The sequence below is a fragment of the Felis catus genome, chromosome B1 (assembly GCF_018350175.1).
Source record: "Felis catus isolate Fca126 chromosome B1, F.catus_Fca126_mat1.0, whole genome shotgun sequence".
In the NCBI taxonomy this organism is placed as follows: Eukaryota; Metazoa; Chordata; class Mammalia; order Carnivora; family Felidae; genus Felis; species Felis catus.
Window position 1 is genome coordinate 136937331 of NC_058371.1, and position 26104 is coordinate 136963434.

General features: G+C 39.0%; 1 protein-coding gene across 3 annotated transcripts in view; it reads left to right on the forward strand.

Moving 5' to 3' along the window:
- HPSE (heparanase) overlaps positions 1 to 25762 on the forward strand; it is a 40185-nt gene extending 14423 nt beyond the window's left edge. Inside the window, exons 3-12 of one of the 3 annotated variants that reach the window (XM_023252977.2) lie at positions 1317 to 1442; positions 7034 to 7207; positions 9437 to 9605; positions 9933 to 9980; positions 10791 to 10884; positions 11752 to 11858; positions 13541 to 13655; positions 17412 to 17530; positions 18388 to 18534; positions 23931 to 25762. In XM_023252977.2, coding sequence (XP_023108745.1) covers positions 1317 to 1442; positions 7034 to 7207; positions 9437 to 9605; positions 9933 to 9980; positions 10791 to 10884; positions 11752 to 11858; positions 13541 to 13655; positions 17412 to 17530; positions 18388 to 18534; positions 23931 to 24090 — 1259 coding nt within the window. In that variant the 3' untranslated portion in view covers positions 24091 to 25762. The remainder of the gene's footprint in view (positions 1 to 1316; positions 1443 to 7033; positions 7208 to 9436; positions 9606 to 9932; positions 9981 to 10790; positions 10885 to 11751; positions 11859 to 13540; positions 13656 to 17411; positions 17531 to 18387; positions 18535 to 23930) is intronic. The other 2 variants (XM_045056163.1, XM_023252978.2) reach the window with 2 other exon arrangements.
- Positions 25763 to 26104: the final 342 nt, after the last annotated feature.

The following is a 26104-nucleotide window of genomic DNA, read 5'->3' on the forward strand; positions in this document are numbered from 1 at the left end:
TCAAATGGAAGTTGAGTCATTATCTTACCAATTATGAGAAATAAGGTGTGCATCATTGAATTACAATAATGTCAGTATAATGTATATATTAGTGAATAATATGTCATTATTTCATACATTACATATTTTCCCTCTGTTTTCTTCAGTTAGGAAGTTTCCAGAACAGTTCATCAGTAATTGGGCCAAAACTAATAGAAGACTAATTAGAAAAAAATGAAAAAAAAAGCAGGAGAGTTCTCTTAACATAACATATGGGAATAGTTGATGTTGGGACTTGACCATTCCCATCTGTCATGTGTATCTGCAAGGTCTCTTAAGTTCAGACAGGAAACTGGCCTTTCCCCATCAATTTTCTCCATCCTGTGTGTATATGTGGTGGAAGAGGGGAGGTGCCAGTGCCTCTGAAGCATCCTTTGTGAGCCCGGGGATGGATGAGGCACCAGCTGCCAGAAAGTCAGAATGTGCAGCTTCCCAGAAAGGAAGTTATGGGCGGGTCGCCAGTCCTGGCAGCAGGCGTGCAGTGGCTGTGCTGCCTTGTGATAAAGAAGCACAGTCAACCGACAGTTTAGTGGCTGAGTTTTCCAAGCACACGTGCTGTGGTCTCAGAAGCTTTGAGGATAACATATTTGAAGGAAAAGAAAAAGTCACCATTTCCTGTCCTACTATTACGGCAAGAAGAAATCATCACAAAGCAGCTATAGCCCAGCGAAACAAATTTTTATGTATTTTGAAAGCGAACTGTAAGAGAATTGAATTGTTATCTTTTTTTTTTTAAGTTTATTAATTTTGAGACAGAGGGAGAGCGCAAGCGGGGAAGGGGCGGGGCAGAGAGAGAGGGAGAGAGAGAATCCCAAGCAAGCTCCTCGCTGTGAAGTGCAGAGTCCAACATGGGGCTTGAACCCACAAACTGTGAGATCATGACCTTAGCCAAAATCAAAAGTCGAATGCTTACCCAACTGAGCCACCAGGCGCCCTGAACTGTTTTCTTCAGTGGGATTCTCTAGTAATTTCAAGTTTCTGAGGAATTTTCTGAATTGTTAAATAACTTGAAGTTATGTCCAGTATATCTGTGTCCAATGTATGTCCAGTGTTTCTTAGGAAACCTGCCCTTGGTTGTTTGTGTGTGTGTGTGTGTGGTGATTGGTTAGCTGCAAATTTGACATGTAACAGAATATATCTTTTTCTGATCTCCTATCTAAAAACCAGGAACATAATTATCCTGCTTTAGTCACATAAATAGGTAACTAAATAAATGTGTGGGACTTCAACCTTATCACCTGAAAACAGATTCTCTAAACTATTTCTTCCCTTTGCAGATATGTGTGAGTCTGGATCCATCCCTTCCGACGTAGAGAAGAGATTACAGTTGGAATGGCCCTTCCAGGAGCAATTGCTTCTCAGAGAACAGTATCAGAAGAAGTTCAACAATAGCACTTACTCAAGTAAGAGATGAAAGGCACCTGCAGGTGTCCCAGCCCCCAGAATACATGGATAGTTTGAACTTGGGCTTGAATCACATAAGCCCTACCGCAGTTGTATAAAGCTGCATAATACTCAAATGTTATCAGGAGTTAATGGGAAATCTTGAATTTCTGTTTTGTTTTGTTTTGTTTTTCTTTTCTTCACCTGACTTTGCCTATTAGCCATGAAGTGAAAAATCATTCATTCACGAGCTAATAGTGACCTTTCCTGCTCTGAAGACCTAGGAAGTCAAGGAAGACATGGATAGATTCCTCATGGAACAGTAAAATACAAAAGTATGAAGAATAAATAGTGGAGGTGCCTGGATAGCTCAATCTGTAGAGCATGCAACTCTTTTTTTTTAATTTTTTTAATGTTTATTTATTTGAGAGAGAGATAGAGACAGAGAGACAGACAGAGCATGAGCAGGGGAGGGACAGAGAGAGAGAGACACACACAGAATCTGAAGCGCACTCCAGGCTCTGAGCTGTCAGCACAGAGCCCAACGTGGGGCTCGAACGCACAAGCCGTGAGATCATGACCTGAGCTGAAGTCGGACACTTAACCGACGGAGCCACCCAGGCGCCCCTGTAGAGCACGCAACTCTTAATCTTGGAGTTGTGAGTTCGAGCCCCACGTTGGGTGGACAGGTTACTTAAAAATAAAATCTTTTCTTTTTTTTTTAAAGAGTAAATTGTGAAAACCATTCACACCTCGTCATCCATTCTCTCTCTCTCCTCCCAGAAGCAACCCCTATCATGAGTAGGTGTACCATTAGGTAGTGGAAGACTGAGTCGTATCAGACAGTCTTGGCCATCAAGAAGCGCTCTCTTTTTTTATTTCCTCTGTGGCTTTGTGTAGAACTAGCTCGACTAATCAGGAATTTATTTCCATTCACTGAAACAGTTATCCAGTCTTCAAAATGGGATGATGTTGGCATGCAGAGCTTCAAAACAACTGGAACCAAGCAATCCTTACTTAACTATGAGAACTATTTTTATCTGAAAGTTGATGTTTTATACCCAACTAAGGGATGATGTTGCCCCAGATCTCAGTTAAGGAAATTATCTGCTCAGATACAACTGTCTTCTTTTGATTTTTGAAAAATAAATTATCTTGAAGTTAATTTGGGCCCGTCGGCATGTCTAAGAGTACAATAGTGAAAGTAGATTATTTATCTTTGTAAGATTTTACTGTATACTTTCTGGATTTCAATGTATCCAGTGGATTTTAATTTCTGTATTTTTTATTTTTTATTTTTTTAAATTTTTTTTTTCAACGTTTATTTATTTTTTTGGGACACAGAGACTGAGCATGAAAGGGGGGGGGGCAGAGAGAGAGGGAGACCCAGAATCGGAAACAGGCTCCAGGCTCTGAGCCATCAGCCCAGAGCCCGACGCGGGGCTCGAACTCACGGACCGCGAGATCGTGACCTGGCCGAAGTCGGACGCTTAACCGACTGCGCCACCCAGGCGCCCCTGTATTTTTTATTTATAAGGTACAGAAAGAAATGTGACACATAAGAAATCAGAAAATAGTTTGTTTACATGTTAATAGAGTCCTCTAAATTGTTTATTACATTTTAAAGGAGGGGGACTACTCTGACATTTTAATTAAATGACCTGTGGTTGAATGGAATTTGGCATAAGGCAGGCCTGTTTCAGATCCCAAGAAAGGAGTGACAGGAGACCCATATCAGTAAGGTCTCACCTGTAATAAATCATTGTGATACAGGTCTGCTAAGAGAAGATTCCATGGTATTAGATAATGTATTAATTTCTACTTTATTTTGTATCGTGTTAAACTTTATACTAGTTTATCTTCAATTTTTCTAAAAAAAAAAAGATTTTCTAGCTCACATGATCTTTCTGGAATCAAGATAGTACATTTCTACCATCTTCCCCTGCCTCTGGGACTAGGACCTTCATAGTTCCTGTCCCAGAAGAAGTTCCTTCACTAACTATGTAACTGGGTCATTATAACTGCAGCTACCCTGTCGGCAATGCTCAAATATCTAACAAATACAGATTGTTGATTTGTATTTGGAAACATTTGCCTCCTGGTTTGAATTTTTTTATTTTAATATACGTGTCTTAGAAACATATAGATGGGAATTGTGTTCATCTGGGCACCAACTCAATATAGTGATAAGTATCTCAGAAGCTAATAGATGTTTTCACACATTGTTCCACACTGATGACTGAGGTTGGTAATGTGTGAGTACCTTGGGCTGGCATTGTCCAATGGAGGAAATAGCAAAAGTCCACTGTGGCAAGGAGAGGTTAATTGCTTAGTCAGTGGCCTGCACCCTTAAAACAGGTGTCTTAGAAGATATAGGTAAGTTTTCTAATTACAGGACCCATTAGGTGGTGGGTTTCACTTAAGTAGAAGATGACAGAAACATTGTCACAAGACTACAAACTTTGTAAACCTGTTTAGGCAGGAAAAGGAAGCAATGTTATAGATGTAATTCTGGGTGTGGCTGACTGCATAATGAAATTTCTTATTACAATAATCATATTTAATGAGCTAATTCTTTGTTCTCCTTCTTCTCTACCTCTCTTCCTCATCGCCTGACTCCTCCACCTCTATCACTCACTAGAACTGGACACATTTGTATAAACGGACAAGGCATAATGCCAGGGAAAGAGTCAGTGCCAGTTTTTTTGTTTTGTTTCTTCTTGTTTGTTTGTTTTTTTTCTTTCAGTGCCAGCTTTTAATGTGCCATTTAGATATCTTTGTCCCAGGGGTCTTTCTACCCTCTCATAAAGTAAGAGACAAGAGACTGGGTAACGATTGGGAAGTAGAAAATTAGCTGTGAGTTTTCTTATTCCTATTTTGAGGAGGGAGTAGGCTGGATGGTGTTTTGGTTGGTTTTATTTTTAAGAGTAGAGTCTAACTGAGTAGTATACAGCCCATATTCTAGGAGATGTTACTATTCTGTTGTAGGAGGTGTACAATGGAATTTTAAGCTATGTAAATTCCAATTGCATTTGGAAAAAGGAAATAGAAAAAGAGTGAAGCATAAGTTGAATAAATACTCCAAAACGCAAACATTCCAGGCTTTGTGGAAATGCCATAGAGGGAGTATGTAATAACAGTGCCTAATATGTATAACGGCTTTTTATGATTTACAAAGAGTTTTCACATATGTTGTCTCAACCTCAATTTTGTGAGTAGGCACACGATGGTGCTAGTTCCAGGATCGTGGATGCATAGCTGAGGCTCATGCAGGGCAAAGGGGTCACCTCATTGTACGATCTGTAAGTGGGAGAGCAGGGCTGGAACTCAGGTGTTAGGATTCCTGATCCAGGAAACTTTCTGCCTCATGATTTTGCAATACACAAGTCTAACACGGGGCTGTGACTAAGACAGTCGAGTCACCCCTTGACAACAGGCTCTCGTGATGGCACTGCCACCAAATAGCCATGTGTATTGGGCAAAGCAGTTCATTTCTTTGGTGCCAGTTTCCTCAGAGCAAAATGAGGATGGAGGTTTGGGAAGAAGTCAATAACCCTGGAGGCTCTGTGTTGGCCCAAAGTGTGGCTCAAGATCAGTGGAATGCTGGGCCACAGGACGGGAGAGCTTTTCAGCCCCTGTTGTCTGTAACTCCTTGATGATAGGCAGCAGTCCTGTGGAAGTGGGTGACACAGCAAACACCCTAAATAACTCAAACAACTTGCTAGAGCCGTTCTGCCCCCAGCCTTTATCGGCAGTATTAAATTTAGGTTTCATTGTTATGCTGATCCAAGGAATTCACTTAGATTTTTTTTTTTAAGTTTATTTATTAGAGAGAGAGAGAGAGAGAGAGAGAGAGAGAGAGAGAGAGAAGGCATGAGTGGGGAGGGGCAGAGAGAGAAGGAGAAAGAGAGAATCCCAAGCAGGCTCCTCACTGTCAGCACAGAGCCCGATTTGTGGCAAATATCAAATATCAAACTGAGAGATCATGACCTGAGCTGGAACCAAGACCAAGAGTCAGTCGCTTAACCAACTGAGCTACCCACGTGCCCCTCACTTAGATGTTTTTAAACTAGGAGAGTTCGAGAGTGAATTTCTATTCAGCAAATACTCTAAATATACCTGAAAATTACAGACTTCTGCGTATGATACCTGACTTAAAGATGATATTCGGACCGACATTGTTGCTACTTTGAAGAAGTGATTTTAGACAAGCTAATGGTTAGAAAAGCAGAGTTCAAAAGTTCCCAAAAGTTTATGGCACTGTAGTGACTCAGTAAGTTTTTTTCACATCTTACTTAGCCCCAAGGAAATACCTAAGTGTTTCAGTTACTAAGTTGTTAGGTCCAAACAACCTAATAGTAATAGTTCTCATCGTGTCCAACACTGTTGATATTTCCCTTGTAAATTGTTTATTTATTTTTATTAAACAAATTTTTTTAACGTTTATTTTTGAGAGAGAGAGAGGGAGAGAGAGAGAGAGAGAGGGAGACAGAACGTGAGCAGGGGAGGGACAAAGAGAGACAGAGAAACAGAATCCGAATCGGGCTCCAGGCTCTGAGCTGTCAGCACAGAGCCTGAAGCAGGGCTCGAATCCACGAACTGTGAGATCATGACCTGAGCAGGAGTCGGAGGCTTAACTGACTGAGCCACATAGGTGTCCCTCTTTATTTATTTTTAAAGTTTATTTATTTATTTTGAGAGAGAGAGTGAGTGGGGGAGGGGCAGAGAGAAGGAGAGAAGGAATCCCAAGCAGCCTTCGAACTCAATGCAAAGCTCCTACACAGGGCTTGAACTCACAAACTGTGAGATCATGACCTGAGCTAAAATCAAGAGTCAGACACTTAACCAACTGAGCCACCGAGGAACCCTGTTTCCCTCATAAGTTTAAAGGCTCCTGTAGTGCCCCTGTGAGTAGGGTTCCTGGTTAACTTTGAATTTCAGATAAGTGAATTTTTTTATTGTAGTTCTCAAATATTGCATAGACCTGCGTTAAAAATTATTCATTGTTTGTCTGAAGTTCAAATTTAACCAGATGCCTGTATCTTCATTTGCTAAATCTGACAACCATGTGGTGAATGTATTGAGGTTTGCCAGGATCCCTTGGCACATAGTTTGGAAACCACAGATCTATAGCCCTAGGCCAATTTTTAAAGTCTAATTTTAATTATTTAAAATTAATAAGTCATATACATGAATTTTCCAAAAAATAATTTTAAATATAGCTAAATTTCCCAAAATATTTTGTGACTGAGTTTGTGAGTAGCCATGTTTAAATTATGAGGAGTGGGGCTTATGTTGACTAATGACAGTGTGGCCTGTGCATGAAGTCACCTGAGGTCATTTGAATCAACAAAACCCGAGTGCCAGACCAAAGCTTCTGGTACTTTACATGGTTCAGCATGGAAAGTTGCTTCAAAAGCTGAAGTAATTAAGTCATATTAATTTTTAATCTTCTAATTTGCCTGTGCGTTTTTTGTCTCTCACTTATAACTCAGGATTGTAATTCCCTCAATTTTACAACCAAAATGGTAATTCACTGGAGAACAAATCTGGAGGCCTTCATTATTGTGGTGCTGACCTAACCATTAAATCGCCACTATTTTTCTTTTAGGGAGCTCCGTGGATATGCTGTATACTTTTGCAAATTGCTCAGGACTGAACTTGATCTTTGGTCTAAATGCCTTACTACGAACAGCAGATTTGCAGTGGAACAGTTCTAATGCTCAGTTGCTCCTGGATTATTGCTCTTCCAAGAATTATAACATTTCTTGGGAACTAGGCAATGGTAAGTGCCCCCAGGGACATTTCACTAATAAGGAGATTACCCTTTGGCATTAGTTGTTCCTATTTATGACATTCTTTTTAATATTAGCAAATATTCTTCTGGCTTGGCACACTTGTACCCGTGCTCAACAGTGCAACACCTCTGCTTACGGCAGAAAACTCCTTTATATATCCCAGAACCTATTGTTAATCCCAGTTTTGTTTTACTTGAGCTGAAGACAACTAGTTGGACCCAGAAACTTCCACAGCTCCCAGGTTCACTTGACATTTTTAGGGTCACTTAATCCTATTATGGATGGCAGGCTGGACTCAGCAAAACCGTATAGCAGGCACTTTGCTTTTACCCCCCTTCCATTTCTTTCTCTGTTTCTCCACCTGTCAGTTTATCTTAGCAACTCCATCCCAACCGTCATGATATGCTTAAGCTAGAAATTCCTAGTATAGAATCCTACCCAGGTCAAGCTCCTGATTGTTTCCTTCCTTCTTGACTTTTTTTGCAAGGAACTTGTAAATTCTAACTAAAGTACTAATGATCAGCCACATTCATTTAAACATATTTTTGGTGCTTTTTCCACACATGAGCCAATGGAACTGAAAAAAAATGGGAAATGAGATGTAGTGATATCATGGACACATACTCCATTCGCAGAACAGCTCTGAGCATTTAATAAGTATTATTTTATCTTTATAACCACCCTGCGGTGGATACAATTATGACTTTCATTTTACACATGACCAAAGCAGGCACAAAAATTTAGATAAATAACTGTGTGATGCTGGGCTACCAAGTGGAGGACTTGGGATTTGAACCCAGGTAGTCTGGCTCCTGAGCAAGGTCCCTCCTTTCTTGGGAGATCCATTCTAGAGGAAGGGAAGCAGATCAACAAGAAGGCAAGCAAAGAAATAAGATATATGTCTATAGTGGTGTGTATTATAGTAATGTCTAGAGGCAGATTTAGAGATCAGGTTGCTGAGAGTTACTGGCAAATTGAAGCACAGAACATAGAATATAGGGGTAGAGGTAACCATATCTTAGCTAGATGCTGAACGACTTTGAATAATGGCAGCCACGTGGACAATGGGTCATCTGAACCCATCCTTATGCATCTCTATATATCCCTCCCTCCCTACTTTTCTACTGAACCCATTCCCCACCCGTGCTCTTCAGAGTAAGATAAAAGAGCTATGCCATCATGATTTCCTCTTCCTTGGGCTCCATTTTGCAAGAAAGAGGTCTGTTTTCCAGAGACAAGGAGAAGGGAGAGCCTGGGCAAGGTGTTTTGGGGAAGTAGATTGAACACTTATGTGTCCCCCTCCCTTGTGTTCAGCATGGCCATTTCTAAGCTCACCTGTACATCTGATTTGTGAATGAACAGTCTTTTTTTCTTTCAATTTTTTAAAATGTTGATTTATTTTTGAGAGAGAGACAGAGACAGAGAGCAGGGGAAGGGCAGAGAGAGGGAGACACAGAATCTGAAGCAGGCTCCAGGCTCTGAGCTGTCAGCACAGAGCCTGACGTGAGGCTGGAACTCACAGACCTCGAGATCATGACCTGAGCTGATGTCGGAGGCTTAACCAACTGAGCCACCCAGGTGGCTGTGAATGAACAGTCTTAATAAGACCTTTAATGGCATTGAGAAATCAGTTTTTAAATGTCTTCCCCTTCTACCCAAACTTTTTGTCTTTTTAAAGTAAATTAGTTTATTAAAGACTGGATGTAGACTATTTCCAAAATACCCATTAGTTTAATATCCCCATTAATTAACTTCAAATTGTTTTAGTGCCCTCTCACACTTCAGTTTTGTCATTTAAATTTTTGTTTTACTGAAGTATCTTCTTTATAAAAAGGGAGGTTTTACTATTCTTGCCTTTGGACTCTAAATTTTTGTAATTGGGAAATGTTTTCCTGCTTTTATATGCTGCCATTTTGTTTGTGTTTTTTTTTTCATTTTATTAAATTTTTTTTTTTAACATTTATTTATTTTTGAGACAGAGACAGAGCATGAACAGGGGAGGATCAGAGAGAGGGAGACACAGAATCTGAAACAGGCTCCAGGCTCTGAGCTGTCAGCACAGAGCCCGACGCGGGGCTCGAACTCACGGAGCGCGAGATCATGACCTGAGGTGAAGTCGGCCGCTTAACCGACTGAGCCACCCAGGTGCCCCTTTGTTTGCTTTTAAATGCAAAATTTCTAGATACGTGATTATTTTGAGAATTGCTGTCTTTCAGAACCTAACAGTTTCCGGAAGAAGGCTGGTATTTTCATCGATGGATTGCAGTTAGGAGAAGATTTTGTCAAGTTGCATAAACTTCTAGCAAAATCCACTTTCAAAACTGTGAATCTCTATGGTCCTGATATTGGCCAGCCTCGAGGAAAGACTGTCAAGATGCTAACGAGGTAGGAACTAGAGGAAGCAGAACCACTTTTCTTAAAAATAATATTGCTCTCTGGTGGAGAATCCTCATGTTATTAAACCATTTGCTACCTAAGCAAATGTTTTACCAAAAGAGGAAAAGATTGACTGGCTCAGAATACCAAGAATCTGGGGGCAAATGGAACCTACAATATAATTTGTATAAGAGTTAGGGAGTTTGTACTTGGCCTGATACTAAAGCAGTAACCAGCCCATTTCTAAGAAATGAAACTCCTGTGCATATATTGTGTACATATATATATTGTGCATATGAGGATTAAGTGAAGATCATAATAGATTTCTTTTTCTAGTTTCCTGAAGGCTGGGGGAGAAGTGATTGATTCAGTTACATGGCACCAGTAAGTATGTCTCCTGCTCTTAGTACTAAGAAACTAATGCTAGTTTTACTTATTACTTAGTTTTCAAAAACGTGTTTTCATTTAACTGCTAATGCATAGTTCCAATAAGAAACAAATAATATCTCAAGCAGCACTGTACTACACACTTAATATTAATAAAACAAAAGTTTTAACTTTATTTTAAATAATGTGGTAGGTTCTATAAGATCAAGGCATACTATCATTTAAATCATGGAGCAGATAAGTAGCTAAGATCAATATGCTTGCCAAAGAACGGGTAACCCGTAAGTACCTGCACTGTGACTATGTCTTTTCAAAACAGAGTAACTGATTCCCTTCCATCTTGGTCTTTTCTTACTAGAACAACTCTTCCTCCTCCTCCTCCTCCTCCTCCTCTCCCTCCTCCCCCTCCTCCTCCCCCTCCTCCCCCTCCTCCTCCTCCTCCTCTTCCTTCTCTCCCTCCTCCCCCTCCTCCTCCTCCTCTCCCTCCTCCCCCTCCTCCTCCTCCCCCTCCTCCTCCTCTCCCTCCTCCCCCTCCTCCTCCTCTCCCTCCTCCCCCTCCTCCTCCTCTCCCTCCTCCCCCTCCTCCCCCTCCTCCTCCTCCTCCTTTTTCTTCTTCTTCTTCTTCTTCTTCTTCTTCTTCTTCTTTCTCTTCTTCTTCTTCTTCTTCTTCTTCTTCTTCTTCTTCTTCTTCTTAATAACAGAGGGGTGGGAAGAGGTAGGAAGGAGAGCAAAGGAGCCAACTAACTTAAAAGCAGAAAGTAAAGTTTGTTTATTTGTTTGTTTCTGAATATTTTCTGAATAATTTAGCTACTACTTGAATGGACGAATTGCTACCAAAGAGGATTTTCTAAACCCTGATGTGTTAGACACTTTTGCTTCATCTGTGCAAAAAATTTTCCAGGTAATAGCCTTTTTTTTTTTTTTTAATGTAGAGTGGTCCCCTTTATCTGTAGGGTATATGGTCCCAGACCCTCAGTAGATGCCTGGAACCACAGGCAATATCAAAACCTAAATATACTTTTTCCTATACATACATTCCTATGATAAAGTTTAATTTATAAGTTAGGCACAGTAAGAGATTAACAACAACTAATAATAAAATAGGACAATTATAATAATATACTGTAATAAAAGTTATATGAATGTGTTCTCTCAAAATATCTTCTCATACTGCACTCACTCTTCTTGTGGTGATGTGAGATGATAAAATGCCTACGTGGTGAGAGGAAGTGAGGCAAATGACATTTGTATTGTGACATAGCATTAGGCTACTATTGACCTTCTGATGATAGGTCAGAAGGAGGATCATCTGCTTCCAGACCACGGTTGACTATGGGTAACCGAAACTGCAAAATCGCAGATAAGGAGGCACGTCTGTAAAACCAGTCCTTATTGTGTAGTCTAGCTAATTCTAAATTCTATAAGTATATAAATTTACATGTTTTTCCAATTTTAGATAACAGGTACTTATTCACCATCAGTCCCCCTTACCATCAGATCTTATCCATGCATATTGATTAAAAATTAAAAATACCTCCTTATGGAATAGCCTCACGGGCCATAGGAATGGGATTATTTAAATGCCTTCCACAATTTAGTATTCCAATAAAAGTAAATTGCCCAAGACCTCAATGACCACGAACATGTTTTGTTGTAACTATATTGGACAAATCAGTCTGGGAACACAAAGTTTTAAACGTCATTAATCTTCAACACCGTATTTGGTCAGCTTGTTTGCAAATATAATGGGGACTTTCCTGTTCCACAGGTTGTTGAGGAGACCAGACCCCACAAGAAAGTGTGGTTAGGAGAAACAAGCTCTGCATACGGGGGTGGAGCGCCATTGCTGTCCAACACCTTTGCGGCTGGCTTTATGTGAGTGAAGCAGCACCGCCTCAGGGGCCAGGCTGCAGCATTCTCCTGGCCTTTTGTTAAACAGATTCTACTGAGACGGCTCATCAGCCAAAAAGCTGATCAAAGAAAGTTTCTAGGGCTGAGGCCCAAAATTCATGCCGCATTTTGTAAGAAATCATTTTATTCAAGTTTGTTGGACATCTTTAATGGGTGTCCCTAATTAATCATCGTATGAATGAATTGCTTTAGAAGTGTTGTTCCTTAATTATGGCCCATAAATATGCCAAGGATTCCTTCCTCCATAAGCGAATGTAAAAGAGTGCCTCTAGAAGTTTGAGTCTGAGAAGGATTCTTAGTGTACTTTTATAGTAGCTTTATTCATAGATTCCCAAGGAGTTTAGAGTCGGAAGTGTGAGGTCTCACCAGAGGAACTACCAAGGAGTTTAAAGACTTACTAAATCACCTCTTTATCCAACCACCAGAAACTTGATTGCTTTTTTTTTTTAATTTAAATTTAAGTTAGTTAACATACAGTGTAGTATTGGTTTGGGGAGCAAAACCCAGTGATTCATCACTTACATGCAACACCCAGTGCTCATCCCAACAAGTGCCCTCCTTAATACCCATCACCCTTCAGCCCATTCCCCTACCCACCTCCCCTCCAGCAACCCTCAGTTTGTTCTACAGAGAACAAACTCTCTGTTTTTATCTTATTTCATTTTTCCTTCCCTTCCCCATGTCCTTCTGTTTTGTTTCTTAAATTCCACGTATGAGTGAAGTCATATGATATTTATCTTTCTCTGACTTATTTCACTTAGCATAATACCCTCTAGTTCCATCCACGTTGTTGCAAATGGCAAGATTTCATTCTTTTTGATCACTGAGTAATATTCCATTGTATGTATCTACCACATTTTCTTTATTCATTCATCATCAGTCAATGGACATTTGGGTTCTTTCCGTACTTTGGCTATTATTGATAGTGCTGCTATAAACATTGGGGTTCATATGCCCTTTTGAATCAGCATTTTTGTATCCTTTGGACAAGTACCTATTACAAATCTGATTGCTTTAAACAATAACTCCATTAACACTCTTAATCTATAGTTCTATATCCTCACACTGAGACTTATTCTCTTTCCTCTCCTATCCTCATTCTTTTAAATCCATAATTAAAAAAATCATTTTTGCTCATGAGGGGCATGAGGAGGAGAATGAAGGATAAAGGTGTTTGTTTTGCCATCCACCAAAGATGGAGGGAGTGGAGGGGGACAGCCATAAAAGTCTAGGTGTGATTTTACTTATTTCACATTGTACTACCATTGACTACAAACAGCCTTTTCTTTAGCCCTTACATGGGTCTGGGAGTGGGGAAGTGGGGAGGGTATCCAGCAAGATGGAGTACGATTGCCTGTAGGGTGAGAATTTGTCTACTCTGCTTTGCAGAAGTTTTCTTACCCCGAAAGAAACTCATATGGCATATTAATAGTATTCTAGGATTTATTATCATGCTCAAGTGTGGGAACATGTAAAGGAAAGGACAGTCTCCATTTCATTTGAATAGCTTATTTGTAATTAATACCGCTTTTCTGGTTTCCTGTCAATTCCTCCCACATAGATGAATAAATCAGAATAGTGTGTAATTAGAATTGAGTTTTTTTGTTTTCCAAACCTGAAGAAAGCTGGGCCTCCCTCCCTTTCAGGTGGCTGGATAAATTGGGCCTGTCGGCTAGAATGGGCATAGAAGTGGTGATGAGGCAAGTGCTCTTTGGAGCTGGAAACTACCACTTAGTGGATCAAAACTTCGAACCTTTACCTGTAAGTGATTGTTATTTCCCTATTGCTATGAACAGAATAGAGTATATTGAGCACCCCTGTATCAAGCTCCTAATAAAAGTCAATCCTGTCAATAAATTTAGTATTCTTAACAAGTAGACCCAGAAATGATGAATTGGAAGAAACCTTAGAGATCATCCATTCTAATGTGTGCCACCTGGGGTGTGTTATGGGTTTGTTTTTTTCCTAATGTTTATTTATTTATTTTGAGAGTGAGAGAGTGAGCAAGTGAGGGACAGAGAGAGAGAGAGAGAGAGAGAGAGAATCCCAAGCAGGCTCCATGCTGTCAGCACAGAGCCCAATGTGGGGCTCAAACCTGTGAACTGTGTGATCATGACCTGAGCAGAAATCAAGAGTCAGATGTTTAGCCAACTGACCCACCCAGGGACTCTGGGATTTTTTTTTTTTTAAAGGGACCATTTGAAACTTTGTGACTCCGATTTTACAAGATAACAAACTTGGGTCAAAAACAATGTTTTGCAAATTAAATCAAAGTTAAAATTACCTACAGTATCCAAAGCTTCAAAAGTTTTTTATGCATGAAATTATAATTTATTTAACTTTGAGATAAATCAGTACTATATATTTGTTCAAAAATCTCACCCGAAGAATTGGCTATCTTGTTAATAATCTTCAAGATATTTATGAATACAGTGTCAGTTTTACCCTACCTCTGACTGCATCTGGTGCTAAATCAGGAGATGTAGACTTTTTATATAAAAAGCCACCTGGAAATATATGTCTAAAACTTGGAATAGTATAGATACAGCCCTGAGAAGTAGGACCTTGATTTTTGTAGTCTAAAATGGCAGTTGAGGATATGTATTTTCAAAGAATAATTCCTAAGGGAATTATTTGAATACTGTAGGAAAGCTAAGAAAGTTTGGCAGAAAGCACATGCCAAAATATAAGCTAGGTTTTTGTGGTTTGTAGATAGATTTCCCAACAAAGTTGCTTTTAATCTATAGTAGTCCAAACTCACAAAGCACCTGGTTCATAACTTTTAAAAAATTTTTACAAAATGACCTTGTAACAAGTGGAATATATCTTCGCCAAGTATATTATAAATCAACTATAGAGTTAAGCCAAACATGATAATTTCATTAGACAAATATCCCAAATCTGCTGCTGGCCCTTTCTGAAATGGACCTTGAACAAGGAAGGTACATAAATAGTTTCTACAAAATTTACTTTGCCTAGAAATTAGCCAGCTTATCTTGTCAGTCTTTGTAAATAGTACCATGTTGTCTATATCTTTTCAGTGCCCAAACATAAACCTTTGGCTTAAGATCCTTTGTTTTTTTTTTTTTGTTTGCTTGTTTTTTAATTAGTTAATTAATATTTTAGTTTTAGAGAGAGAGCACAAGCAGGGGAGTGGGGCAGATAGGGAGAGAGAGAATCCCAAGCAGGCTTCATGCTCAGTGCTGAGCCCAAAGAGAGGTTTGATCCCACCACCCTGGGATCATGACCTGAGCCGAAATCAAGAGTCAACCAACTGAGCCGCCCAGGCACCCCCTTCCTCAAGATTCACAGTCATCTAGAAAAACTTGCAAGAGTAAATGGTACCCTTAACATCTGCAGGGTCCAAGGGAATCAGTCTTAAATCCAACATACATGGCTGTTTTCTTATTTGATTTGTATAACAATCTTGGAAGCTGGCAAAGCAGGTGTCTTAGATCAATTGTCCAGATGAGGAAGTTCAAACTGAGACAAGGTTTTGGGATAAGCTGGATGTCACACAGTTGTCCCATGTTACTCTAGAATTCCATATAAATCCTGGCTCTGAGGCCTGAATGCTAACAGTCACCAAACCACGCTGAAGTTATGTCTCCTTTGTAAATGTTTATTGATTCTGCTCTTGTCTCCAGTGAAAAATTTCAATGTAAGCAGAGAAACAAAAGCTGTTTGCCCTGTTGAGTCTACATTTCCTCAGCTCAAGAAGGAAGAGTTGGAATATACATTGAGTATATTCTTCAAAAAAATTAACAACTAGGCACCTGAGTGGCTTAGTCAGATAAGCCTTCAACTCTGAATTTCAGGTCAGGTTATGATCTCAAGGTTGTGAGATTGATCCCTGCTCTCTCTGTGCCCCTCCCTTGTGTGCACACTCATGTGTGTGCTCTCTCTCTCTCTCTCTTAAAATAAATAAATAAATAAACCCCAACAAACTTTTTATTACGGAAAATTTCAAGTAGAGAGAAAAGCATTTGATCCTCAGTTTTGTTTAATCCATAATCCTACCCACTCCTCACCTCCCACCTACTGGATTACTTTCAAGCAAATCTCAGATGTATCACTATCCATCAGTAGGTCAGTATGTATCTCCCTTAGACAAACATAAAATATTATCATACTTTAAAATATTAACAGTAATTCCTCAATATCATCAATGTTTAGTCGGTGGGTGTTTCACATTTTCCTTACTGTCACAAGTGTTTTTATGTATTTATTTTTCAAATGTATTTAATAGTTGTCCTAGTCACTTCAGGATACAAACAACATCTATATATTGCATTTGGTTGAAATATCTCTTAAGTCTGCTAATCTTGAAGTTTCCCTTCCCACTCCTTTTTTGTGTTATGGAATTAATTATTGAAAGAGAGCAGGCAATTTGTTCTGTGGTGTTTCCCACATTCTGAATTTTGCTACATTTCTTCCTGCACTGTCCTTTAGTATGTTCCTCTGTCTCTTGTAAACTGACAGTTAGATCTAGAGGCTTGAGCTTATTCAGATTTTTGGTTTTTGTTTTGTTTTGCAATACAAAACTTTTTTTTTAAAGAATTTTTAAAATGTGTTTTATTTATTTATTTAGTTATTTATTTAGTTATTTATTTATTTATTTTGAGAGAGAGCAGGAGAGGTGCACAGAGAGAGGGAGAGAGAGGATCCCAAGCAGGCTCCATGATGTCAGCTCAGAGCCCAACACGAGGCTTGAACTCAACAAACCGTGAGATCATGACCTGAGCTGAGATCAAGAGTCAGACGCTTAACTGACTGAGCCACCCAGGCGCCCCTGCAATAATTCTTCAAAGGAGATGTGGCATGCTTCCATCAATAGGCACATGATCTCTGGTTGTCTCTCTCTCTCTCCTTTTTTTTTTTTTCTTTAAAACCTTGATAGCTAGCGATGATTGTTGCCTAACCCATTCAGGAATGGGGATTATAAGGTTCTAAAAGAAATTATTTTACGGGCACCTGGCTGACTCAGTCCGTGGAGTGTGTGACTCTCAATCTCCGGGTTGTGAGTTTGAGCCCCATATTGGGTGTAGAGATTGCTTAAAAATTAAAAAAAAAAAAAGTAAAGAAATAAAGTATTTTAATCTCTTAAGCAGATAGAAGTTTTATTGTAAAAACCTGCCTTTGTGTGTAGGTGAGTGTGTGTACATGTGCATACCTAAAAGTTCTGCTTTGAGCTTTGCTTTGAATTCTTGGTGATAGATAATAAAGAACATTTAAACTCTATCAGCAATGAATTGCATTCTTGAAGATATAACTCCTAGTGGTCATGGCTTTCAGAATTGTGGGAATACAGTCCTCCTGTGATAAAAATCAGCAAACAAGAAATTGCCCTCAGATTCATGGTGGGAACATGGATCAAAAGATGTATTCCATTTAAATACCTCTAGGATAACAGTCACAGTCTTTGTAAGGTTAACTATTTGCTCACACTGTTTTTGATACATAAAGAAATAAGTAAAGATCTACTTTTGTCCCTCCTCTCCCCAACCACCCAACTAGGATTATTGGCTATCTCTTCTGTTCAAGAAATTGGTGGGCACCAATGTATTAAGGGCAAGTGTGAAAGGTCCAGACAGCAGGAAACTTCGAGTATACCTTCACTGTACCAACATCAACCAGTAAGTATGTAACACGCCCTTTTCCAGTCAAGTTTTAATCAGTAATATGTCCTTCCTGATAGGATGATACTAAAATAATAACTATAGCTACAAAAAAAAGCCATCTGTCATTTCTGGTGAATGAGAACTCTTTAAATAGTGAGGACCCACTAGGAAGTAGGGGAATGGTCTGGATGGAAATTCTGAAAAGTGTCAATAGATTTAATTTTATTGTTTGTTTTAGTTTTTTTTAAATAATGATAGAAAAAGCTGCTGTTTGTATGGTTTATAATTTGAATTCATAGGAACCCACAAAATTCACTTTATTATTTAACCTTTCTGTGTCTGAACATGGGTGGGCTGACCAGCTTCCTGGCAACTCAGTCTGGCTAAGCAGCAAAGATCTCAGAATGCTGTCACCCAGAAAATGGTAGTGTGAAGAAAAATATTGTTTAAATTATCTTTTCAGGGGCGCCTGGGTGGCTCAGTCAGTTGAGCGTCCGACTTCAGCTCAGGTCATGATCTCACAGTCTGTGAGTTCGAGCCCCGCATCGGGCTCTGTGCTGATGGCTAAGAGCCTGGAGCCTGCCTCGGATTCTGTGTCTCCCTCTCTCTCTGCCCCTCCCCTGCTCATGCTCTGTCTCTCTCTGTCTCAAAAATAAATAAAAACATTAAGAAAAAAAAATTTTTTTTTAATTAAATTATCTTTTCAAATAGGACCACATGAAGTGTCCAACGTAATCATGGAAGGAAGGATAAAAAAAGGGCCCATCATCATTATAGATACTAATACTTAGTCTCCATGATTATGTTTGTAATTGTTTTTAATTGCTTAAGTTAGATAACTATTTTTATTGAGTTAATCTATTTGCTTTTAGCCCAAGGTATAAAGAAGGAGATTTAACCCTGTATGCCTTAAACCTCCACAATGTCACCAAACGCTTGCAGTTGCCGTATCATTTATTTGACAAACAAGTGGACAAATACGTCGTAAAACCTTTAGGGCCTGATGGATTACTTTCTAAGTGAGTAATTTTCCTTTCTTCATTTCAAACTTTCACAAAATTCATTGGTATTTATCAGAATAGAGTGTTGATAGGGAGCAAAAAAAAAAGTCAACGATTTCAAGTTCTAACAAGTCTTAATATTCGCGAAGTTTATAGATGAATACTTACCCATACAGGTATAACTCACTCAGAGTCCAACGCAGAAGGATATGAAAACATTTAGCAGTTAACTTAGGGAATATTTCGCATTTCAAAACAACTTGATACTTCAAAATCCCCTCAAGACATTGAGATTATTTGCTCAAAAAAGAGTTATAATTCTTGGTAACAGAGTCAGTAAAGCAAAACATACCTAAGTATGATTGTACTAAGGGCACAATATTACACCATGTAAGCTGAGTGTCACTCTCTTACCGTGTTAAAGTAGTTTTATATTGGCTAGAGTAAGAAAATAAAATGTCCAGAAGTATAGCTTTGAGGTGAATTATTTGAAGTTGGTCATAATCATTATGGTTTTAAAAGGCAGTCATTGGATATGTCTTATAAGAGACCGTATTCAACAGAATACCCTAAATAACTATGACCCTTGAAGAGTCAGGCCCAAAACCACTGTACGATTCTGTCCAATGTGTGTTGGAAGGAGCTCTTTTTATCATGACTCTTCTCACATTGGAGAATAAAAAATTATAAGAGTTTACAACATTCTCATCATCTCCTCCTGTCTTTGCAAATGAGTGATGTTTTCAGTGATAATTAGCATCAGAACCTGACAAAGGACAGTAAGCATGCTTTCTCCAAAGACCTATCTTCCATAGGCAAACATCATTAACATTGGGTACCATTGTTTATTTTCCCCCTATGCTTTATTTTACCACAACTGTAATCACACAATGCCTAATGGGAAAAGAAAAAGGGAGGGCACCCACAAGTTTCCCAAAATGTCTTTCCATACATAGCCTTTGTAGACATTTTTAATGGGCTACATGTTTTATGAAATATCATGGTTTACTTACCCATTTTCTTGCTGTTTAAACCTTTTCTTTTTTGTAAAGTAAATAATACATATTTAGGTAACCCATACTTTTTTTTTATTTGGGTTCTAAGTTTTGGAAATGGGTATTTTTAGCATATTTGTGTCTGATGCTGACAAGGGAAAAGCTTTTCTGAAGTAGCTGAATAATAGTTGTAGAGTTGGAAGTGTGTTAAGAGATATTTTAGTCCAACCTTAGATGGGTAGTTTAAGCCATTCAGCTGTTTGATGGCTCATCTGTTGGATCTCGAAGCCTCTCCAGGCAGCTGTCCTCTCAAGGGTAATGTGAGCCTCTTTCTGCTTTTCATCTCCTGTTTTGAGTTCTGTCCTGGAGAGCAGAGGTCGGAAACTGCACCTCATGCCTATGGACAAGTGGGTTTAGAGAACTTTTTTTCCCTCTTTTTCTCGTGGTAGGGGAGGTTGGCATGCACTCCATATTCTTATGTTTACTAAGTTATGAACATTTTAAAATTGACAACTATGAAAATATCTGGATTTCTATCTTTTCTTTAAAAGATAAGATACTCTAGCAACTCTGGGCTTATTTCCCCAAGTAGATGGAGTTGAATTGGGGGTGTTTACTTGAGACAGGTTCTTCACAGTCCTTCCGTGATCCTGTTACCTCTATGACCCTGTCCTACTGCACTTGCACATATAAATTCCTTGGCTCTTGTGGGCCCTTGAGTTTGCTACCCTTAATCTGGAACAATACCAAATACCTCATGTCCTCCAGAATAACTCCAATATCTGAAGGACAATTGGATTGTCGTCTCTCCAGGCTAAATATGCCATTTCTTCAATGATTCTTCTCTTTGTTTATCAGACCCTGTTGCATTCTGATCACACATTTCATGCTTATCAATTATTAATGGAAAATTTGTGAAATTATGGATTATGTTTTTTTACCCTAAATTCTCTGTGATGAGTGTATATTACTTATACTTTTATCTCTTTAAAATGTTGCAAAAAATAAAATAAAATGTTGCAAAAGTACCCCAGATAAGTTTGATGAGTGTACAGTCTGGACACTTGTTCATTCTAATGACCTCAGAGGGTTAAACAATGATCATCTTTAAAAAAAATCATTTTTTAGTGTTTATTTATTTTTGAGAGAAAGAGAGAGAGAGGCAGAGTGTGAGCAGGGTCGGGCTGAGAGAGAGGGAGACACAGAATCCAAAGCAGGCTCTAGGCTCTGAGCTGTCAGCAGAGTCCACTCGAGCAGAGTTGGGGCTCGAACTCACCAACCGCGAGATCGTGACCTGAGCTCAAGTCGGACACTTAATCAACTGAGCCACCCAGGCGCCCCCCAAAAAATCATTTTTAGTTGAACAACTTGTATAATACCGACAGAAGGTCCTACATAGTAAGTGTTTAGTATAATACCGACAGAAGGTCCTCCATAGTAAGCTTTGAGTGAGTATATTTTTAATATAAAAGCAGTATTCTATATTTATCTCAGATCAATTTTGTCCAGAATCCCTAATTCAGATTGCTTTTGCTTGCTAATTCTGTTCACCTCTGTTTCATCTGAAACTTGACAAGCATGCCTTCTATTTCTTGTCATCATGTTACTGACTTCAAAATATGAAACAAGATACTAATCTTGAATAAAATCCTACCCTGATTTACCCAGCCTGATGCAGAAATAATCAGCATGCTTTAAGCTTATACTCAATATATTGATAGCATACTTTAGCGATTTTTACAGCCGATTAAACAACATAGCCAGATGGTATAGGGTATTATCTTGCCCATGTTTTATCATCTTAACCCACAGCAGTATTAATTTATAATGATGAGGTTTACCTTTAAGCTCGATGGCCTCTCCTAAAGCATTTCTGAAACTTTTTTATGTACCCTTGAAAATGGTTCTCAATTGCGTGCAGAACAGCTCTTACTACTGACATATAGAGATGTTTTCAAGGCCTATTTTTGTTTGTGGTTTCCTGATGATGGTCATGGCATTTCCTCCCCAATCTCCTCTAAAAATTGATGTGATATAGGTACTAAAACAAAACTCACGCGCATGTGGACCTAGTGTAAATGCAGTGCAGGCTTGATGGCCTCTAGCACAATCATGGTTATCTTTTATTTAAGACTTTAGGTACAGCCCCCAGAGCGGGGCACCTAACAAAGGTTAAATGGAAACTAATTTTTCTGCTGACTGATACTTAGGATAGAGTTTCAGGGATCTTTGTTTTTTGGTTTTTAGTTTTTGTTTTTGTTTTTGTTTTTTTTTTTTAGTGTTTATTTTGAGAGAGACAGAACGAGCAGGAGAGGGGCAGAGAGAGAGGGAGACACAGAATCTGAAGAGGCTCTAGGCTCTGAGCTATCAGCACAGAGCCCAACACAGGGCTGAAACCCACAAACTGTGAGATCACATCCTAAGCTGAAGTTGGATGCTTAATCGACTGAGCCACCCAGGTGCCCCGAGTTTGAGGGATCTTTGATAATTCTAAATTGTAAACAACCAAACACTAGACAACTAATAAGCTAATATGCTCACACAGTGAAATCCTGTATGGCTGTTAAAATGATGTGGTGGATGAATGTTTAATGGTGTGAGCAAATGTTAACATGTGCTAAGGGAAAAAGAATCAAGTTTTAAGAGACTGGGGCACCTGGGTGGTTCGGTTGGTCAAGTGTCCCGACTTCGCCCCAGGTCATGATCTCAGGGTTTGTGATTTTGAGTCCCACATCGGGGTCTATGCTGTTAGCACAGAGCCCACTTTGAATCCTCTGTCCTCCTCTCTTTGCCACACCCCCCTCAAAAATAAACATAAAAAAAAAGAGGGAGAGACTACATATTGTATCTCCATTTTTGTTTAAATGAAAATATGGGTGTACGTACATAAAAGAGATGAAGGATATATTAAAAATGATTATGATGAGCGGCACCTGGGTGGCTTAGTCAGTTAAGCGTCCAACTCCTGATTTCAGCCCAAATCATAATCTCGAGATTTGTGGGATTGTGCCTCACATTGGACTCAGTGCTGCAGCAGGGTGCCTGCTTCGGATTCTTTCTCTCCCTCTCTCTCTCTCTCTCTGCTCTTCCCTGCTCTTTCTCTCTCAAAATAAAAACTTAAAAAAAGAAAAAGAAAAAAATGGTTATGATGAATTAACCAGTTACATTTATCAGAATAATGGTGATCATAGATATTTTTGTAGTGCTTACTATATGCAAGGCAATCTTATAAGTGTTCTACATATATTACATGTATTACATACATATAACTCTGACATTAACCAATTTTCAACAATAAAATTTGGGGGGGGGCACCTGGGTGGTTCAGTCGGCTGAGTGTCTGACTTTGGCTCAGGTCATGATCTCATGGATTGTAAGTTTGAGCCCTGCATCAGGCTCTCTGCTGTCAGTGTAGAGCCCACTTTGGATCCTCTGTCCTCCTCTCTTTCTGCATCTCCTCTGCTTGCTCTCTCTCTCAAAATATTTTAAAAAATAAAATAATATAAAATAAAAATTATTTTCGTATTGTAAAAACTTCATAGCATTAAAAGCACTTGAGAACAAGATCATAGAAATGTAAGCCATGTTTAGAATTATGGAATTAACTATCAGTGGAACTAAAAGCAGACTGAAGGTTTTCTTTTTAAGTCCCTGTTTATATTGGATCTGTTGCTGTGAGCATGTATTAATTTGATTTAAACAATAGTAAATGTGCATAAAAGATAACATTTGTCCTTAAGATATTTTTTACATTTCTTGACTTCGTTTTGAATTTGAATTCCAACAGTGGAATGCAAAGAAAACGTCGATTTTTTGGAAGCTTTTGGTTTAGTGAACCCTAAACCTAACCCTAACCTACAAAATAGTTTTGTTGCACTCCAGCAATATATATTCTACCAGAATGTCTTAACAACATAAGAAATGCAAAATGAATGCATATCGCCTGGCGGAAAGGGAGTGAGAAGGTTTATGGGCACGGTGACAAGTGGGAAATTTTATGTCATTTTGCATGTTAAATTTGTGATATTTACATTCCCTTCTACCTATTTGCTTTGTCTAAAAATGTTTTCAATTACCATCAAATAAAATTGCCACAAATCCAGAAGTTATGTCATGTTTATCCTTTTTATACCACCATAGTTGTGCCTACTATATAGATTATGTGTGTTCCATTTTCTATAAAGGGCCAGATAGTAAGTATTTCAGGCTTTGCAGGCCATATGGTCTCTGTCAGAATGACTCAGCTCTCCCAGTGTAGCTTAAAGATCATCTGGGTCAAATACCCAATATAGAATTGAAACAAATTATATAATACAGGCTGTCACCATTTTTTTGGCCTTAAAAAGATGTCACAACTTTTGCAGAGAAGGTGGAGCATACACCACTTGGCTAACCTGGGTTTATCTTTCCCCTTTGCAGATCTGTCCAACTCAATGGTCAAACTCTGAAGATGGTAGATGATCATACCCTCCCGGCTTTGACAGAAAAACCTCTCCGCCCAGGAAGTACACTGGGCTTGCCAGCTTTCTCATATGGATTTTTTGTGATAAGAAATGCCAAAGTTACCGCTTGCCTCTGAAAATGAAAGGCATACACCATCCCTGAGATTGAATTTTTCAAGTGTATTGATAAGAGGAAAGCAAAACCCAAGCTATAGGAAGGCAAGCAGATACATTACAGATCAACTAGGGAAGCTTTAGGGACACTGGGACACTCGCGGTGCTAGATTTAGCACAGTCTTTTGTTCTAAGTAGACCACTGCTAATAATAATACCTGGTGCCAAACACTACGCTCAGTGCTTTGCATGTTCTATTTTTACTTAAAGTTATTAAGAAGGTATATGGATGCTCCCAATATAGCCAGGAGGCAAGTAAGTGAGGGATACAGCACTATTTTTAAGAAAGTGCTTCGTTGTTTTTATTTTAAAAAACAGTTATTAAAAGACTGCAGGATTCTTTATATGCTGTTTCTATGGGCTCCCGTCAGAAAAAGTGTACTGCCACAATCTTCAAATTGTCTATAAATGAGAGAGTCTCTTTTCACCTTAACAGAGAGCTAGATTTATCTGCTGCTTCTCTTCTCGTTGTTCTTTGTCAACAATACTGCATGAGAGGACAGATGGTTAGAAGTGATAGTATAAAAAAAGAATTAACGACAATTCAGAGGCACTGGATTATGTAAACTTCAAATGAAATTTTAAAGCGACTGTAAATGAAATTGACCTACTTACCAAGAGGAGAAAATGTAATTCGATACATTATAACTACCTGTTGATGTTTACTTTTTTTTTTATAATTTTTTTTTTTAACGTTTTATTTATTTTTGAGACAGAGACAGAGCATGAACGGGGGAGGGGCAGAGAGAGAGGGAGACACAGAATCGGAAACAGGCTCCAGGCTCTGAGCCATCAGCCCAGAGCCTGACGCGGGGCTCCAACTCACGGACCGCGAGATCGTGACCTGAGCTGAAGTCGGACGCTTAACCGACTGAGCCACCCAGGCACCCCTGTTGATCTTTACTTTTAATCCACCTTTAGTTCTTGTTTTAGTTGGGAAGCTTTCGGATGCAAGTGGCAGAAAACCCTGATTCAAATGGCTTAGACCATGAGGACATTTATAATCCTACACAACAAGAAGTTCAAGTAGGGTGGGCTCAGAATGTCATCCAGGAATCAGGTCCTTTCGATCTCTGGTCTGTCACCTTTAGTGTTGGCTTCATTCTCTAGCTGGTGATGTGATGGCTGGAGCCGTGCCATAGACCCATTCAGACCCAGCAGCAGCCAGAGAAAGAAGATGAGCAACTTTTTCTGCATCTCCTTCATAGACTTGAAGAACCCTTTCTCAGAGGTTCTCTCAGGGAACCGCACCTCCTGTCTCCTCATGTCTTATTGGTCAGGAATGGGTCACGTGGCCATTCTCCCCAGTTACTCCAACATCAGTGAGATCCCTGTAATTGTCTCCTAGTGGTCTTTTGGAATGGAGAGCGTGTTGGGAAGTCCATGGCACTGACCACTATGTTTCTGTGCTTTTATCAGTGACAGAGGTATTGTTTGCTCCTGTATCTTAATTTCTAGAGATAGAATTCTCTTTATATTTATGGCTGCTATGAATATTGTCTCTATTAAATTTAAGTACATTTATAAAGAGATAAAGACAACCCAGAGTCTGAATGCTTCAATACCCCTAAATTTTATATATAAGTAGTTTTTTATATTTTCACATTTGAAATAAAGTAATTTTTATAACCTCAATATTGCATGATTATTCTTTTAATAAAACTTAAGCCTGGAAAAAAAAAAAAAAAAGCCTGCAGATCCCTCCATTGGCAAGCCTTATTTTCTTTCAGCACTTTGTTTATACCTCCTACTTTTCTGTCCCTTCAGCTTCCCCCACATCAGAAGAGCTGACCTTGAAGAAAAGAGCTCATCAGGCACAAACACCATTTCTTGCCTGATCATGTCAACTCAATCATGAGCAAAGTCATGTCCAATTTTTCTTTTTGCTGTCCCCTCTGCCACTTAATAAATTTAAAGCCTAATCTCTCACTTGTATTATTTTTTTGGTAACATTTATTTATTTTTAAGAGACAGAGC